The 17430-nt window shown below is 37.0% G+C and overlaps 1 protein-coding gene across 1 annotated transcript in view; it reads left to right on the top strand.

Annotated features, from left to right (window-relative positions):
* Nucleotides 1-16650, top strand: part of ABCA10 (ATP binding cassette subfamily A member 10) — a 76690-nt gene extending 60040 nt beyond the window's left edge. Inside the window, exons 26-39 of the mRNA XM_043585122.1 lie at nucleotides 1578-1697; nucleotides 3737-3823; nucleotides 6556-6647; nucleotides 7349-7469; nucleotides 8329-8446; nucleotides 8833-8924; nucleotides 10193-10371; nucleotides 10651-10726; nucleotides 10806-10900; nucleotides 11598-11717; nucleotides 11935-12075; nucleotides 14551-14630; nucleotides 15523-15578; nucleotides 15698-16650. Of these exons, the coding sequence (XP_043441057.1) occupies nucleotides 1578-1697; nucleotides 3737-3823; nucleotides 6556-6647; nucleotides 7349-7469; nucleotides 8329-8446; nucleotides 8833-8924; nucleotides 10193-10371; nucleotides 10651-10726; nucleotides 10806-10900; nucleotides 11598-11717; nucleotides 11935-12075; nucleotides 14551-14630; nucleotides 15523-15578; nucleotides 15698-15796 (1476 nt within the window). The 3' untranslated portion in view covers nucleotides 15797-16650. The remainder of the gene's footprint in view (nucleotides 1-1577; nucleotides 1698-3736; nucleotides 3824-6555; nucleotides 6648-7348; nucleotides 7470-8328; nucleotides 8447-8832; nucleotides 8925-10192; nucleotides 10372-10650; nucleotides 10727-10805; nucleotides 10901-11597; nucleotides 11718-11934; nucleotides 12076-14550; nucleotides 14631-15522; nucleotides 15579-15697) is intronic.
* The last annotated feature ends 780 nt before the right edge of the window (nucleotides 16651-17430 follow it).

Raw genomic sequence — 17430 nt, 5'->3', positions numbered from 1 at the left:
TTGGGCTCTAGAGCCAGACAGCCCCCGGTTTGAATCCTTGACCTAGCACTGAATAGCTGTAAGACACTGGGCAAGTCAATTCATTTATCTGACCCTCGGAAAATATATATAATAACCATAATACTTTAAAGGGTTTGGATTGACTTTTTCAAAGCACATTGACCATCACAGTGCTAGTCAACTGCTCATCAAAGTCCTTGGTAAACAGTAAATGCTCAGTAACAGCTTCTAGCCTCTTCTTGTCTTTCACCCTCTTTTATTCCTACAACTGTAGTAACTACAATACCACTCCACAAAGTGATCTGCATAAATTGAACCCTTAATATGTATCTTTTTTGGGACCCCTGGGTGGCCCAGGTGGTTGAGCGTCCGACTTCGGCTCAGGTCACATCTTGCTCACATATCTTGTGCTGACAGCTCGGAGCCTGGAACCTGTTTCGGATTCTGTGTCTCCCTCTCTCTCTGCCCTTCCCCTGCTTGGGTTCCGTCTCTCTCTCTCTCTCTCTCTCTCAAAAATAAATAAACATTTTAAAAAAATTTAAATATGTATCTTTTTTGATTATTTGATGAATAAAAACATAAAGATAGAAATCCTCCTGCCTTTCCAATATTCATCCACTCATTCATTCACTGATGTTTATTGCATTTCTCTGTTACAAAGTGCCAGACGCTTTGCTCGAGCAAAACAATCTTTGCAATCAGAGGACTTATATGGAATATGTAAAAGAAAGTGATTCTTATTCAAACCAAACCAAACCCTTCTTCAGAATGCCCCATGGATCTGTGGCGAAAGGAGAACTGGATCCAGGGAGTCCACTTAGGAAACCACCAAAGTAGTCTGACTTGGGAATATGGGCTGCCATGTACGGTGCTGTCCATATTACTTTTCTCTGGGGATTTTGTTTTGAGTATACTTGACACAAAACGTCACATTGCTTTCAGGTGAACAACATAGTGAGTCCACAAGTTAACACGTTATGCTATGCTCTCAAGGGTAGCTACCCTCTGTCACCATACATCGCTATTACCTTACCATTGACTATATGTCTTCTGCTGTGCCTTTTATCCCCTTGACTTATTCATTCCTCCCAGGATGTTTTCAACCTTTCACTATTCCTACCTTAGTGTCAAAATGGATAATTCCCATATCTTTCCTATTGCTTACATACGGCAATAAATACCTCAACGTTTATTTTGTCCTTTTGTCTTTTAAGATTCCAAGTCATATCATTAGTTAATTCTAAATTATACGCTGGTGCTAAAAGCATATGAGGATTTTTGGTGATGAACAGGGTAAATAATGTAATATCCCTTTCTTTTATTGTTACTCTCTATCCATATCAGATAGTGCAAAATCTTCTAGATATTTAAAAGATATTTATCTTTTAGATATTATAAACTTGTGTTTCAGTTGTAATGATAGTTTCTTGCTTCCTAAAGAGGAAAACCTAGCAATATTGCTATATATAAAGTGAAAATGAGAATATCTCCTAGGAAAACAGATTATTCATTTAAAAATCTTAAAATATTATGTACGACTGAGAAAATTAAAATACCTATGGATATTTTTCTTCTAGATTTCAGTATTTTTACTCATCATCCAATCATCAGCCAAACCTGAAGACCCCAGTTTAATTCTATGCATGATTTCAATACCTTTCTACACTTTAATTAGATTTTTCATACTTTTTATGGAGGTAAGCAATATTACCTACTGTGTGACTGGCCTTAACCATGTAGCCCATTAATGAAATCTTTGCCCAGTGTTGAAACAAGTATAAAATTTAGGAGTTATTCGATGCTGGTAAGTTCTGAAACTAAGATTGCAAAACTGAATAAAGTTGATGACTGTGCTTGAGTCCCTTTTCCTAAATATCAGATCACATGGGAGATGTGACATATTGCGCTCTTTGATTGCATGCCACTTAGTGTCAATAAATTGCTTTGGAGATGTGATTGGTGAGGGAAGGAAATCATGTTGCTACAAAGCACTTCTGGGAGAAACCAAGCGCTGCTGAGAATTTGGGGGCAACTGTTGATAAATTTCATCTACATCACAGTTCTGGACTTTATCACTCCCACTATAAAGACATTTGCAAGTGCACTCCTTTTGTTTTTAATGTTTGTTTATTTATTCTGAGAGAGAGAGAGAAAGCACATGCACACATGAATGGGGGAGGGGCAGAGAGAAAGGGGGAGAGAGAGAATCCCATGCAGGCTCCCAACATGGGGCTCAATCCCATCAACCATAAGGTCATGACCTGAGCCGAAATCAAGAGTCAAACACTTAACCGACTGAAACACCCAGGCGCCCTGTGCAAGCACACTTCTTAATGAGCACCATGTGATGTATGAAACTATTGAATCACTGTATTGTACTCCTGAAACTAATATAACACTGTTAACTAACTCAAATTAAAATAAAAACTTAGGGGCACCTGGGTGGCTCAGTTGGTTAAGTGCCCAGCTCTTGATTTCAGCTCAGGTCATGATCTCACACTTCATGAGATGGACCCCACATTAGGCTCTGTGCTGGCAGCGTGGATCCTGCTTGGGATTCTCTCTCCCTCTCTCTCTACCCCTCCACCGTGGTACACGTATATGCTCTAAATAAATAAATAAATAAATATTTAATAAAATAGAATAAAATAAAAACTTAAATAAAAAATTTAAAAATCATTAATGTTAAATAGTATTTTTTTTAAATTTTTTTTAACATTTATTTATGTTTTTGAGACAGAGCATGAATGGGGGAGGGTCAGAGAGAGAGGGAGACACAGAATCTGAAACAGGCTCCAGGCTCTGAGCTGTGGGCACAGAGCCCGATGTGGGGCTCGAACTCACAGATCATGAGATCATGACCTGAGCCGGAGTGGGATGTGCAACCGACTGAGCCACCCAGGCGCCCCATTAAATAGTATTTTTAATAGGAGGCAGCTAAAAAATATTCATCTGACGAACGAATCAGAATTGCAAAACTATAGTCAAGGGTATTTTATTATAAAATATCTAGTATAAAAAGATTGAAATAATGTTTGCTCTTAGAAGGTAATATATGTATTCTGCCAAGCCCAGGATCTCACATAGTGTGGACACTCACTAAATGGTAGTAATTTTTAAAATATCCCTTTTAGCATTTATTGGCAGAAAAAATATTAGATTCTTCTGAGAACATTCACTTTTAGTAAAATGAATAATGAGAATTATATACTCCCTCTCGTTTACCTATCTTATGGAACTGAAGGAAATGCAAAACTAAATGTGGTGCTTAACTTCAATAATTATCTTATTCTAAGACTTAACACGTCTATTTCTAGCTATTTTGCAAAATAGCTCCCGCTATTTGGGGTTTAACATTCTGATCAGTGCCGGCTGGCTTTTAGAAGGAGGTGAGGATAATGATGACAGAACTGTAACCAGAAAGAACACTGCAAGGCCTCTCAGTACTGAGAATGTTCATAGATGTTAGCACACATCGAACAAAATATGTAATATTTATGTGTCAAAAATAAAATCCGTCTAGATGAAAAAATAGAAGAAGAAATCTGCCAATCCCTACCACATACAATTGGAAGGCAGAAGGTGTTGGAGATTACAACCAAGGAAGGATGTCAGCTCATCAACAGACTTCAGTAACAGAGAACAAATTCAAGTTCAACGTTTGCATATTTAGTGCCCAAATTTTATATGCATCAAGCAGAGGAAACTTCATTTAACTCTTGTGTTTCTTCAACAGGTATTTTATGTGTATGTGAGAAACTCGGAAAGTGTGAATGATGAAATAAAGGAAGGCAATCAGAGCATTCTCTTAACAATCTTAATAGTAAGAAAAATTTTCTACCTGAATGTGTATTGCCTAGGATTTGTAACTGTGTAATACACCTAGTCTTATTTAAATAACGGCAAATTTAAGTATCCTAAAAATACTCGCTCTTACTATATTCTATTATATTCTACATTCAAATATAATGACAGTAAAGCATAAGGATATTTTTCTATATGGAATCAATGACAGTATAATATACACCAGAAATACTAAAGGCTTGGTTGCTGTTCAGAAATACTAAAGGCTTGGTTGCTGTTTTTTTTTTTTAATTTTTTTTAAGTGTTTATTTATTTTTGAGAGAGAGAGCGAGCAAGCGTGTGCACAAGCAGGGGAGGGGCAGAAAGGGAGGGATACAAAGAATCCGAAGCAGGCTCCAGGCTCTGAGCTGTCAGCACAAAGCCCAACCCGAGGCTCAGACTCACGAACCGTGAGATCATGACCTGAGCCGAAGCTGGACTGTTAACCAACTGAGCCACCCAGGCGCCCCAGCTTGGTTGCTATTCTTATACATTATTGACATGATATGTATCCAAAGACAATTTGGATTGCCTGTGGTGATTTATAAAGAATGCCATGTGGCCAAAAATCATTTAAGTATGGATGAAAAAATAAACTAATTTGAATAATGAAAAAGAAAGGTGAAAAATTAAGTGGAATTTTATACTGGGAAAAGATACTGAGATAGAATATAAGTGTTATTTCTGTGCATATGGTAACTGAGGCAGAAAAGGGAAACAAAATGGATTATAGACCTCTTTTTTCTCTTTAATGGCAGAAGAATAGTTTCTTGAGGGAGAAAGTTTCCCACGTTTTTATAAATTTATAAAATTATATCCATTTCCACGAGTCTTTGTATATTGAACGTGTATCTTTCCTATTTTCTAAATATATGCAGAGATGTTACATATTCAATTATTTTTTAATTGACCACTAACAAATCCTAAAGTTATACAGTTGTTTGGTTGAGACATATATTCATTAAAATGTGCAGCTCTGAGTGACACAACACAGAAACCCTGGGACCTAATGCTGTTACTGGCAGGCATCCTTCCATTGTTTATGATTTTACTTGGCAACATCTTAGTAGTTAACGATGAAGCATTCTATCAACTGTGTAAAGTATTACGCGATCCCTAGTTTACTAGAGGTTTTAGTCTTCGTTTGCTTATGTATTTATCAAGAATGAATCTTGAGTCTTATCAAAGGTTGTGTGTATCAAGAATAATCAAATAGTTTTCCTAAATCTATTAAGATAATTAATGAATTTTATTTCATATTTCATATTTAAGAAATCTGTCCCTCTCTGAGGTCATTTAAAATTCTTTGATGTTGTCCTCTAAAAGACTTATATTTTCTTACCCATTTATGTCTTCAGTCACCCGCACTTGATTTTATTTCTGTGTTGTGAGGAAAGGGTCCTATTTCATTTCTGTCTTTAAAGATCCTCGGAGGTCCAGAACTATTTATTGAAAAGCCTGTGCCATTCCATTGATATTCAGGGACGCCTCTGTTCATATATAAAATGCCCGTGTATACAGGGTCTGTTTCTGGGATATCTATTCCAATTTGTATGCTTCTGCCGAATTCTTTGGATAGCTACTAGTTTGGTAGTGCTTTTAACTAAATTCCAGGCTTGGGGGCCTGAGTGGCTCAGTTGGTTGAACATCTGATTCTTGATTTCGGCTCAGGTCGTGATCCCAGGGTTGTGGGATCGAGCCCTGCATTGAGCCCTGCATCAGGTTCCACACGGAGCAGAGAGCCTCCTTAAGAGTCTCTCTCTCCCTCTGCCCCTCTCCCCGGCTCATGCTCTTGCTCTCTAAAGTAAATAAAAATAAAGATTAATTAATTAGTTAATTAATTCCAGGCTTGAGGTGTTTGGGACCATTCAGATGATGTGAATTTGGGCTACAAATATGTGTAAAAGCTGGCTTCTCATTCTGTTTCACTCCCCATGGTTGACACTCAAGGCAATTATCTTACAAACCTCCTGGGTGTTCTTCATGTCCTTCCCTAAGAGTAAAACCCTTTGAGGCCCGTGCTTTATTAGTGAAAAGACCACCTATTCTACTCCTTGCTTGGAAGAAAACTCTAGAGTTGTGTACTTTCTCCTGTCTTCTTCTCCTGGATGTGCCATGAAATCTGAAGTTTGAAAACTAACTCCAGGAGCAGAGATGCTTTGATGTCAAGCCTACCCCCTACATCCACTGAGATCGGGCTGAAAAAGCCCTTACTATATTTTTTTCTTTTTAACTGATTATTTTTGAGAGAGATGGTGAGCTGGGGAGGGGTAGAAAGAGGGAGAATCCCAAGCAGGCTCGGCAGTGTCAATGCAGAGCCCAATGTGGGGCTTGAACTCATGAAACCCTGAGATCATGACCTGAGCCAAAACCAAGAGTCTGATGCTTCACAGACTGAGCCACCCAGGGAGCCCAAAAGTTCTTATATCTTTAAAAAAAAGTCCCTACTATCTCGTCAGCCTTTCTGTGTGTGTGTGTGTGTGTGTGTGTGTGTGTGTGTGTGTGTTTTAATTTAATGCAGGACTTTTAGGGTTTTTCCTGTCCCCTATTGGAAGGGTTGGTTTGGATAAACTCCTGTCCGAAGTATTTTGTAAGATTTTTGTCAAATTTGTAAGAAAATGATCAAATCTTCCATAAGGAAAGGCAAATATTGTTCACTGAATCTGAATCCCATGATGATGCTAATTCTAATGTTCCTTTTTTACTTTTTAGCCATACCTTCAGAGTATCATTTTCCTTTTTGTCATAAGGTGTCTAGAAATGAAGTATGGACAAAAAACAATGAGGAAAGACCCAGTCTTCAGGTCAGGAGAACATTTCTTAACATCTGAGTATAATTTAAATATTTAATGTTGGTGACAGTACATTTAACATCAATTTATTATGATAGATGTACTAGTCAGTTCTTAGCAGGGCAAACTGGACATCGTTATTCTGGGGAAAAAATAAAAACCAAACCAACCCCAAACCACATTAGATTGAATGCAGGCATGCATAATTTCTAAGTCCTGGGTCTTAACAGATTTTAGGCAAGTTGAGTTTTGTTTGTTCCGTGCCTCTCTCTTAGCAGTGGGGAAGCACCAAAATTTGTTTTTCTCCTGCCGAGAGCAAGTATCAGTCCCTGAAGAGGAGACGTGAGAATGAGCTGGTGCGTTCAGTATGTGGGTGGACCGTTTTGGAAAGAGAAGAGAAGCCAGTTCTGGCGATCACTGATGATGTAATGTGAGCACAATGTGGATGAGGCAGACGGGAAACACTGATGAGTGTGCATCTGAGGGAATTTAGAGAGCCCGTTGACAGATGGAATAGAAGGTCTTAAAGACAATAATCAAAGAAAATATTTCAAGGGACTTGGCTACCTACAGAAGGAATCTTGTTGGTAGTAAATCACTTTTTTTTCTCTTAAAGCCAAGGATAGTCATTTAAGTATAGAGGCTTACGTACGTTCTCTTGATAAGGTGGTACAGCTAGAATCGAATGGTACGTTATTTCATTTTCTCTGTAGGATCTCCTCAAGAAGTAGGGAAAATCATCCAAACCCAGAAGAGCCAGAAGAAGAAGATGAGAATGTCCAAGCTGAAAGAGCGAGAACAGCAAATGCACTCACTACTCTGAACCCGGATGAGGTGACAAGTGTCTTGACCCTTCACAAAACTCTGAGCTCGGTAGCTTGTCCTGGAGAGCTGAACTCCTGCTTTTTCTTTTCGCAGCTTGGTTTTGTTTCTGTGACATTGCATGTGTATGTCATATTTAAATCGCATCTTTTGCAGTACACATCTTATCATGACTTCTCTAGTTTTCTCTTCTTCGGTTTTTTGTGGGTCTTCACCGGCCACGTCTTCATGCGTCACTGCAATTCAACACATTCTCCGATATTTTTATCAACCTTAACAAAAGTTCGCGTCTTCTGCAGGACTTGCAGTTTCATTTTGCCTCGTCTCGAATTGTGACATTAGTAACGGTAATCAGCAGGTGAATTTACACCTAGTTCATTTCAATAAGAAATGAACCAGAGGGGCGCCTGGGTGGCTCAGTCGGTTAAGCGACCGGCTTCAGCTCAGGTCCTGATCTCACAGCTTGTGAGTTCAAACCCCGCATAGGGCTCTGTGCTGACAGCTCAGAGCCTGGAGCCTGCTTCGGTTTCTGTGCCTCCCTCTCTCTCTGCCCCTCCCCTGCTCACGCTCTGTCTTTCTCTGTCTCAAAAATAAATAAACAAAAAAAATTTTTTTAAAGAAATCAACTAGAAATTAGTGCCAAGGGCATAATGCAAACATGAATTTGATTAGGAATTGGTTTTCTCCGTGGTTGATAAAGTAATCTTCATTCATGAACATACATTTAGGCATTTCATTTGAAAGAAAGAGGCTGAATTATCACTGTCACAAAATCTGGTTAGATTCATAGCCTAGGACATGAAAGATAAAACATGAATGCACAAAATATCTGAAATTTAATGGGAAAATCATGCTTTGTCATGTTTTCCAGAAACCACTCTTAGTGGCAAGCTGTTTACACAAGGAATATAAAGAGAAAAAGGAACATTGCTTTTCAACAAGAAAGAAGAAAATAGCTATTAGAAACATCTCATTCTGCGTTAACAAAGGTTTGGATAACGTTCCCTTTATTAGAATGTTCCTTATTATTTAGATTTGGGACTATGAGAAGGGGGAAAATTTCCATTCTTTGAGACTGTTCACCTATCTTGGTTAACAGATAATTATAAAGATACTTGACATGTTGGCAGAGAAACAATTTCTGTTTCAAAATCATGTCCCAGTTCAAATGGTGAGAAACCCCATCTTGGATCAGGAAGACCAAACCATTCTACTATAAATCCAAAGTCTTTCCATTCACACTGTAATATAGAAAATTACAAAGGGGTTGTTGGAAGATGTTCTTTTGTTTTGAAATATTACTAAGCTAAGTGAATTTAGGCTGGTCAAACTTTGAAGTACAAATCATATCGTCAATGACGACTCTGTCTTCCAGGTGAAGTGTTGGGGTTGCTGGGACACAATGGAGCCGGTAAAAGCACTTCTATTAAAATGGTAACAGGAGACACAAAGCCAACTGCAGGAACGGTACGTGACAAGCTCATTGCCAGGGGAAATTTCATTTGCAGTGTCAATATCGTCCTCATATTGTTCTTTCAGCGGATCAAATGATTTTTAGAAAATGAATAAATAGATGATTTATTATAATTGTATATAATTATATATAATTATAATAAATATAATTATAATTAATTATTATTTATTAATTATCAATTAATATATTAGTATATAATAATATATTATATTATATTAGTATATTAATTAATATATAATATATTAATATTTATAATATTTAATATAATATAATACATATTCCATTATATATAATATATAATGCTATAATATAATATATATTCCATTATATATAATATATAATGCTATAATATATAATATATAATGGAATGTATATTTAATATAATATATATGTAATATAATATAATATATTCCTTTATTTATAATATATAATGCTATAATATATAATATATAATGGAATATATATTTAATATAATATATGTATTATAATATATATTATAGAATATATAATTTATTATATATAATACACAATGTAATATATAATATAATATATAATATACATAATGTAATATATAATATAATATATAATTTATTATATATAATATACAATGTAATATATAATATATAATGTAGTATATATAATATATCTAGTATAATATGATATATATTCCATTATGTATAATATATAATGCTATATATCATATAATGCATTATATATTTAATATTTAATATTTAATATTTAATATAATATATATAATATATAATTATGTATATTACATTGTGTATTATATATATATTCCATTATATATATTATAGCATTATATATATTATATATAATGGAATATATATAATGGAATATGTATCTAATATAATATAATATAATATAATATATATTCCATTATATATATTCCATTATATATATAATACATATAATGATACAATATATATAATTATATATATACATATATATATATATATAATTCATCTGTCCTTTCTTCTTTACCCATTCATCTATCAATGGATACTTGGATTCCTTCCACATCTTGGCTATTGTCCATAATGCTGCAATAAACATGGAGGGAGGTGTATGTCCTTTTGAATTAGTATTATTGTTTTCTTTGGTTAAATACCCAGTAGTGGAATTACTGGATCATATGATAATTCTGTTTTTCATTTTTCGAGGAGCCACTTTTATCTCCTTCAGTAGAGGGAGGATTGGAGCCAAAGCTGGATGCGGATCTGACTTTCCTTGTTCGATGCAGGTGGTTTTAGAAGGCTACAGAACATCTCCAAGGCAACCGGAAGATGACACCATCAAGTTCTTGGGGTACTGTCCTCAGGAGAACTCACTGTGGCCCGGTCTTACGGGGAAAGACCACCTGGAGCTGTACGCAGCAGTGAAAGGAATGAGCAAACAGGAGGCTGCTCTGAGTACTTCTCGGTACAGAAGGAAGCTTTGTGGAGGGAAGACGGGAGGAACATGTCATTTCCTGATTAAATATGGAAAGGAGATCATAAACAAGATCTTTTCATTTTCACGCAAATTAAAACGACTGAAAATCTGAATAAGAACCAAATCATAAGTTTATGCATTTGTGATGATGTTAATGGTCCTTCAGCCTACTGTTTTCAGGTGGATGGTGCTAAGGTTTTCTGTATCGTTGGTGTAGGTAGGAACATGTGCCTTGTGTATAAATCAGTGTCGGGTTTTTTTTGTCAGATTGGTGGAAGCTTTCAAGCTCCAGGAACAACTTAAAGTGCCCGTGAAGGACTTAGCCCATGAAGTAAAGAGGAAGGTAGGTGGGGGGCTGAGCGTTACTCTACACACCCCACGGGTCGGTGCCAGACACGCTGTTCCTCTCCTTCTCGTTCCAGCTGTGCTTTGCACTGAGCGTCCTGGGAGACCCATCGGTGGTGCTTCTGGATGAGCCATCCACAGGGGTGGACCCCGAGGGGCAACAGCAAATGTGGTGAGGGACATCAGATTACGTAGTATGAGTCTGGAGTTAATATTCTTTCTACATTTGCTCTATTTATCTTTGATGCTCACATCGTCTATTATTTAATTCTGTGAAACTTAATGTAGTATTCAAAATTCCCCACGGAAGGAAAACTAGACGCGTTAAGAATCTAATAGAATCTTGAATGTCTTCGCTTGGATTTTCTTTTTGTTACTCTTCTTCCTCTGCCTCTTTTTTCTTTTATTTTTCAGTTGTTGAAAATCCCACAATGTGATGTTTCTCTGTACTCCAGCTTTTTTAAACAAACATTGTTTTACTCACTATTTCCCAACTTTTCATGCTATGAAGCCAATGAATGTTGTAATATAATTACATAATGCAGTACAATTTTTATTCTTTCTCTCTAGAGCAAAGATTTTTTTTCTTGTGGCTGAATACAGAATTTTCTATTTAGTCTTCCTATTTCTTTCTGTTCATCTATTTTCCCAAATTAGTTTTTCTTCTTTTAAAATTTATTTATTTACTTACTTACTTTATTTATTTATTTATTTATTTATTTATTTATTTATTTATTTATTTAAATTTAAATCCAAGTTAGTTAATATACTGTGTAGTAATCTTGGCTGCAGGAGTAGAACCCAGTGATTCGTCTCTTACATATCCAAGTTACTTTCTAAATGTGAACAATCTCATCCTTTATCTGTAGGCAGGCAATTCAGACCATTGTTAAAAACACAGAGAAGGGTGTTCTCCTGACCACCCACTCCATGGCGGAGGCTGAGGCTGTGTGTGACCGCGTGGCCATCATGGTGTCCGGAAAACTGAGGTGGGTGCCCATCCTTGACCACACTCGGCCCCCAAGTTCCTCAGGGAGAATTGCAGTTCACTGTGACAGCTTGTATTCTTCAGCTCCTTGATCTATGATCGAATATCTTTTGATCTATGATCGAATATCTACCTCTGCATTTGCAGTTGAGGAAGAAATTAAAAGATAAGTGGTTTTTTTTTTTCCTTCAACTCTTTTTTTGTCTTCCCTGGATTAGGTGTATTGGTTCCATTCAAAATCTGAAAAGCAAGTTTGGTAAAGATTATATTCTAGAAGTAAAAATAAAGGACCCCACTCAGGTGGAACCTGTCCACACTGAGATTCTGAAGCTTTTTCCGCAGGCTGCTCGGCAGGAAAGGTAAAGGACGTTTTTGGCTCGGGTGGCAAGTGTATAGGTTTTCCACTACACATAATTTAGTCTAGGATGAGTCTGGAGAGGAAGAGAAAGGCAGAGTTGGCTTGTTTGTTACAAAACAAGTTGTTTGGAGGTCACTTGGATATATAGAAAAAAGAGCAATTGAAAAGCTATTTTCAGTGGATGTTTCATATCTCAGAAAAGGTGGATGGGGTGTGTGTGTGTGCGTGTGCGTGTATGTGTGTGTGTGTGTGCATATGCACGGATGTGTAAATTATGCAATGGTTTGAAAAATAGGAACAGAGAATGAACTAAACCATGAATTTAATGTTTTTTAATAGACAATAAAAATTATGTGTCAACCTATGTAGCATTTTACCGAATATAAAATTGTGTCTAGAGCTCCAATAACACACACATACATATTCTTGAGAAAGATTGAGTCAATCCTAAATTAATTGATTATAGGACATTTAATCCTCCCTATGGTTCTTTGAAATTTGTGTGTGGTCAGCTATGAGTTACAAGCAAGGATAACCAAACCCACGTGAATAGCAGAATGAAGCGGAGTTGAATTGAAAGATGTACAGGGTTGGGGTGCCTGGGTGGCTCAGTCAATTGAGCATCTGACTCTTGATTTCAGCTCAGGTCATGATCCCATGGTTCGTAGGATAGAGCCCTGCAGTGGGCTCTGTACTGACAGCCAGAGGTCTGCTTAGGATTCTATCTCTCCCTCTCTCTCTGCCCCTCTCCTTCTGGCACTCTCTCCTTATCTCTCAAGATAAATAAATAAGCATTAAAAAAAGAAAGATTTACAGGGTTTTTTAAATATATTTATTCTGTTAATTTCTTAAAAATAATACTTACTGAATACCTACTATATGCTGGAGACCATGTATCGAGTAGTCAATAAATAGAGAAGATTCTTATGGTGCTTACCATCTTTGGGGGACGAGGATATTAAGCAAATGAAGATACAAAGAAATAAGGAAATGACATTAAGGTAGGACTTTAAAACTGAGCAGAGTTTGGCTGCTGAAGAATGGAGAGAAGAGAACACAGAATGTGTAAAGAACTTAAGTCAAGAATGAACTTTATACCTGCAGAGTGGGGGAAAAAGCTCATATTGTTGATGTGTAAAGGGTGGCATCTCCAAGTGGAGATGCCAAAATACTGAGATGTAGCCCTGTGGCTCAGAAGAAAAGTTAAAGGTCATTGAGAGATTTGGTCTGGCAATCATCAATGATGGGCATTTTTACTATATAGAAGACCATTAAGTTAGGAGAATGGGTGAAGTCGACAGGGGACATAGAAAAGGGAGAAGGTCTAGGATGAAACACCAGGAACTCTCTGTGTTGAGATTGGATTGAGGAAGAAAAGCTGGTGGGGAAACTACCACCACCACCACAACAGCTATTATGACAAATTATTAAAGTGTGTCTAAAACAGCACTATCTTACCAAATTTCTGCAATGGTGGACATGCCCATATCTGTGCTGTCCAAAATGGTAGCCAATACCCATATGTGGCTATGGAGCACTTCACACATGGCTAGTGTGACCAAGGGATTGAATTTTACACTTTATTTATTTTAATTAATTTAAATTAAAAAAATCCTTGATGTTTATTTATTTTTGAGAGAGAGAGAGACAGAGTGTGAGCAGGGGAGGGGCAGAGAGAGAGAGGGAGACAGAGAATCTGAAGCAGGCTCCAGGCTCTGAACCGTCAGCACAGAGCCCGATGTGGGGCTCATGAACTGTGAGATCACAACCTGATCCGAAATCAGAGGTTCAACCAACTGAGCCACCCAGGCACCTCAATTTAAATTTAAATACTACATGTGGCTAGTAGCTAAGATATTAAATAGAACAGGTCTAGAAAGTTAGAAAAAAGGTCACAGATATTGGTGGTTTAAGAAGCTGAGAGAGAGAGTGTGTGTTAGTTTTAAGGAGGATGTCTACAACTGCATTTAATACTTTTGAGAAGTCTAAAAAATAAGAACTAAAGAATGTTCACTGGATTGTACCACATGGAGGTCATGGACGAACTTATTTGGGAAAGGGGAAGCTGGAGGTCAAGAAAAAAAGTTTTTTAATAGGAGATAGTTTGGCGGGTTTCAATATTATAAGAGAGATAGGAAATTAAATGCAGGGGGGAAAGTTTTATGAAAAGGTTCCAGGGAGCATGTTCAGGTATTGGCATTAATACAGTAAGAAAGACGGCACAGGCTGAGTATGAAAGATTCTTTATCAGAGATATTTTTCAGTATTTATCTTGAACATTAAATTTAGAGCAACCAGATTTTGGTTGTGACCAGATTTTTATGACTAAAGATAAGTTATTCGGCTCAGATTCATACACTATCAAATTAAACTACTTAGACTTTTACTCAAAGAAAACTTTGAAAATTTATTTTGGCCATCAATTTCTCCCCACTGTTATAACACTGTGATAAGTGGGACTCTTTTCTTCCCCCAGATATTCCTCCATGATGGCATATAAACTACCTGTGGAAGCCGTTCGCCCTCTGTCTCAGGCCTTTTTCAAATTAGAGGCAGGTAAGTTTAGACATACTTAGACTTTATCGTGCGTATTTTTACATGGAATATATACTATATGAGTTCAAGTGGAAAGATCGTATAATCAGCCAAAACTTAGACAACCTCCACTGGACTAGTCTTACAAACCCTGACAGAAATGGAGTGGTGGCTCTAGAATCAGGTTTACTCCCCCTGATTTTTCCTCTGCTAACAAGGTAACTCAGCTGCCGGGAAGCCAGAATGTTCTCTCCTGGTTCCATTGCATAGTATTGGAGGATAATTATCAACATGTCCCAGAGAATACTGAAGGAACCTTCTTGCATCTCGATGTTTATCATAGTCAGAGGGGTAGGGAGCAAGAATGTGGAGACAACGAACGGAGGCTCAAATGAAGGTCCGAGAAGGACAGTACACAGGGCTGCGATGTGACAAGTTAGGATCAGTGGGGGGAAGGGGGGGAGGGGTTGAACTTGTTCTAGAGACACTGACTAGAGGTCACACTGGCTATTGATGAGGCCTTGACGTGTAGAAATATGGGATTCACTCAAATGGTACCTGCATGCAGGGTACTCCTCCGTAGATTCTTATAAATATAGAGACCCAACAATACCCAACAGTCGATTTGGAGTCCAATAATACATATGTAGGAATCAAAAGGCAAAATACCAAAATAGGACGCGAGGAGCTCTTCGAAGAAAAAGTCTGTGGCAATTTATGTATTCATGCATTACTCTTCTTTGTTGGGCCATATCGACATTTTTCTTTAAGTTAACCTTCCAAAAAAATTAATGACTTGGCCTGTATCTTCAAGTGTCTCATGGACCTGAGGTTACTGCTTATATTGTGTACTTTGAAAACACTTTTGGTGAAAACCATGTAAGCCACTGATGTCAGTCCCTTTGAAATGCAGTGAAACAGACCTTCGACCTGGAAGAATACAGCCTCTCTCAGGCTACCTTGGAACAGGTGAGCTTTCTTTAAACCAGGGAGCATCATCCGGGAGCCTTTGTGTGAAACTCTGTATGTATCCATCTTTCAGAAACACCCTGACATGTGTGTTTCCTTATTTATTTTCTCCCACTTAGGTATTCTTAGAACTCTCTAAAGAACAGGAGCTGGGAAATCTTGATGATGAAGTTGATACAACAGTTAGATGGAAACTCCTCCCACAAGAAGAGCCTTAAAACCCTGAGTCTCCTAATGTTAGGTTTTAGGTCCTACTACATTATTAGTTTCCAGAATTCTAGAACAATCTGCCATATTACCACAGGTAACAAACAAACCAACAAAAACATTCAGTAGTTTAAACAACCAATAATGATTAAGAATTTAAATGGCTTTCAACATTCTAGAATGGAGGGAGGGGAGAAGCAAAGATAGGGAAAGATAGTGAGTGTAACATAATCAGACATTATAGTAATCACTAGTAAGACCTATCTTGTGCTCAATATTAATTCAAAAATCATAATGTTAGTCCACTTTTTTATTATTTTCAATAAGGCTGGATGCTAAACACATTTTATGAATAAAACATTGTATTTTTGAACCTGAACTTTAAATATATCAGCTCTTTTTAAAGCATTATTTACTCAAATACCAACTTAATGTAATATTGACCATAAGATGATCTAATAAGTTGGTGGATAAAATGACACAGTATAACCTTTAGATATAATTAAATTTTCTGATTATAACATAAGGATATGTTCATGTAAGGATATATAGAAATGATATCGACGAAGATAATAGTAATCTATAGTAAAACACCAGCATAAATATTTTAGCTACCTATCATCAATGCTCTTTTCATGAGTACCTTCTCAAAGTTGACATCAGTGGGCATGGTGATTTCCTATGTTTTTCCACTTCACGGTTCATGAACATTTCCCATATCATTGTAATGCCTTTGGGTTATGAAATGGCTGCATTGGATTCCTTTGATGTACTATCATGGTTTTACTTAACTTTTTTTACTATTATCTGACATTTTTGGTTACATGCTAGTTTATCTTTTATAAATAAAGCTGTGACGAACTTCTCTTCAGTCTTCTCTTATTACAGTCTTGGGTAAGTAGTTCCAATATCAACAAATAGCTCTCTGCTCTATGAAATCTGGGTAACTTTGTTCTCTGACCAACAGAAAAGTTCAGTACCTATCCTAAGCTTCTGAAACCCCCACAGGACCTTTTAATGTCATGCTCATCCCTGACTCTGACTTCCTTCATCTGCTGAATTCCTGTTGTCTGGTCTGTGGTTTGTGTCAGTTCCTTAACCTTCACCTTGGCCTTGACTTAAAGGTAGAACTTGGCCCCTTACCTTGATTCCTACAAACAGCCATTCCACGGGTCATTTATAAAAGAGGCACATCCTCCTACCTTGTAGGAGTGCCTAAAATTAAATTAGAATGCATAAAAATTTGGCATTTTTTCTGTAATGTTCTAGTTTTCTTAAAACGGAAATTCCATTCAATTCATTGGATCATTAAAACCAACAAAGAAATATATTTATGATTTCAGTAGATGAAACATTTTCTATCCCTAGATTACCACACCTCTTCAGTTGCTTTAGTTCAATGGTTCTCAACTGGGGGCAGTCACCCCTGTCCCCCCCCCCCCCCGCCACACACACACACACACACACACACACACACACACAGGGGACAATTGGCATTATTTGGAGTTGTTTTTTTTTTTTTTTTTTTTTTTTTTTTAAATGGGGTAGAGGAATGGATTCAACTCCACAAAGGAATGTGGGTATGATAAAGATGGCGCTTCAGGCAAATGGAGGAAATAGGCCTTTCTTTTTTTTTTTTTTCAAC

This window comes from Prionailurus bengalensis, chromosome E1 (assembly GCF_016509475.1).
Source record: "Prionailurus bengalensis isolate Pbe53 chromosome E1, Fcat_Pben_1.1_paternal_pri, whole genome shotgun sequence".
Classification (NCBI taxonomy): Eukaryota; Metazoa; Chordata; class Mammalia; order Carnivora; family Felidae; genus Prionailurus; species Prionailurus bengalensis.
This window is presented reverse-complemented; position numbering and strand designations above follow the sequence as displayed.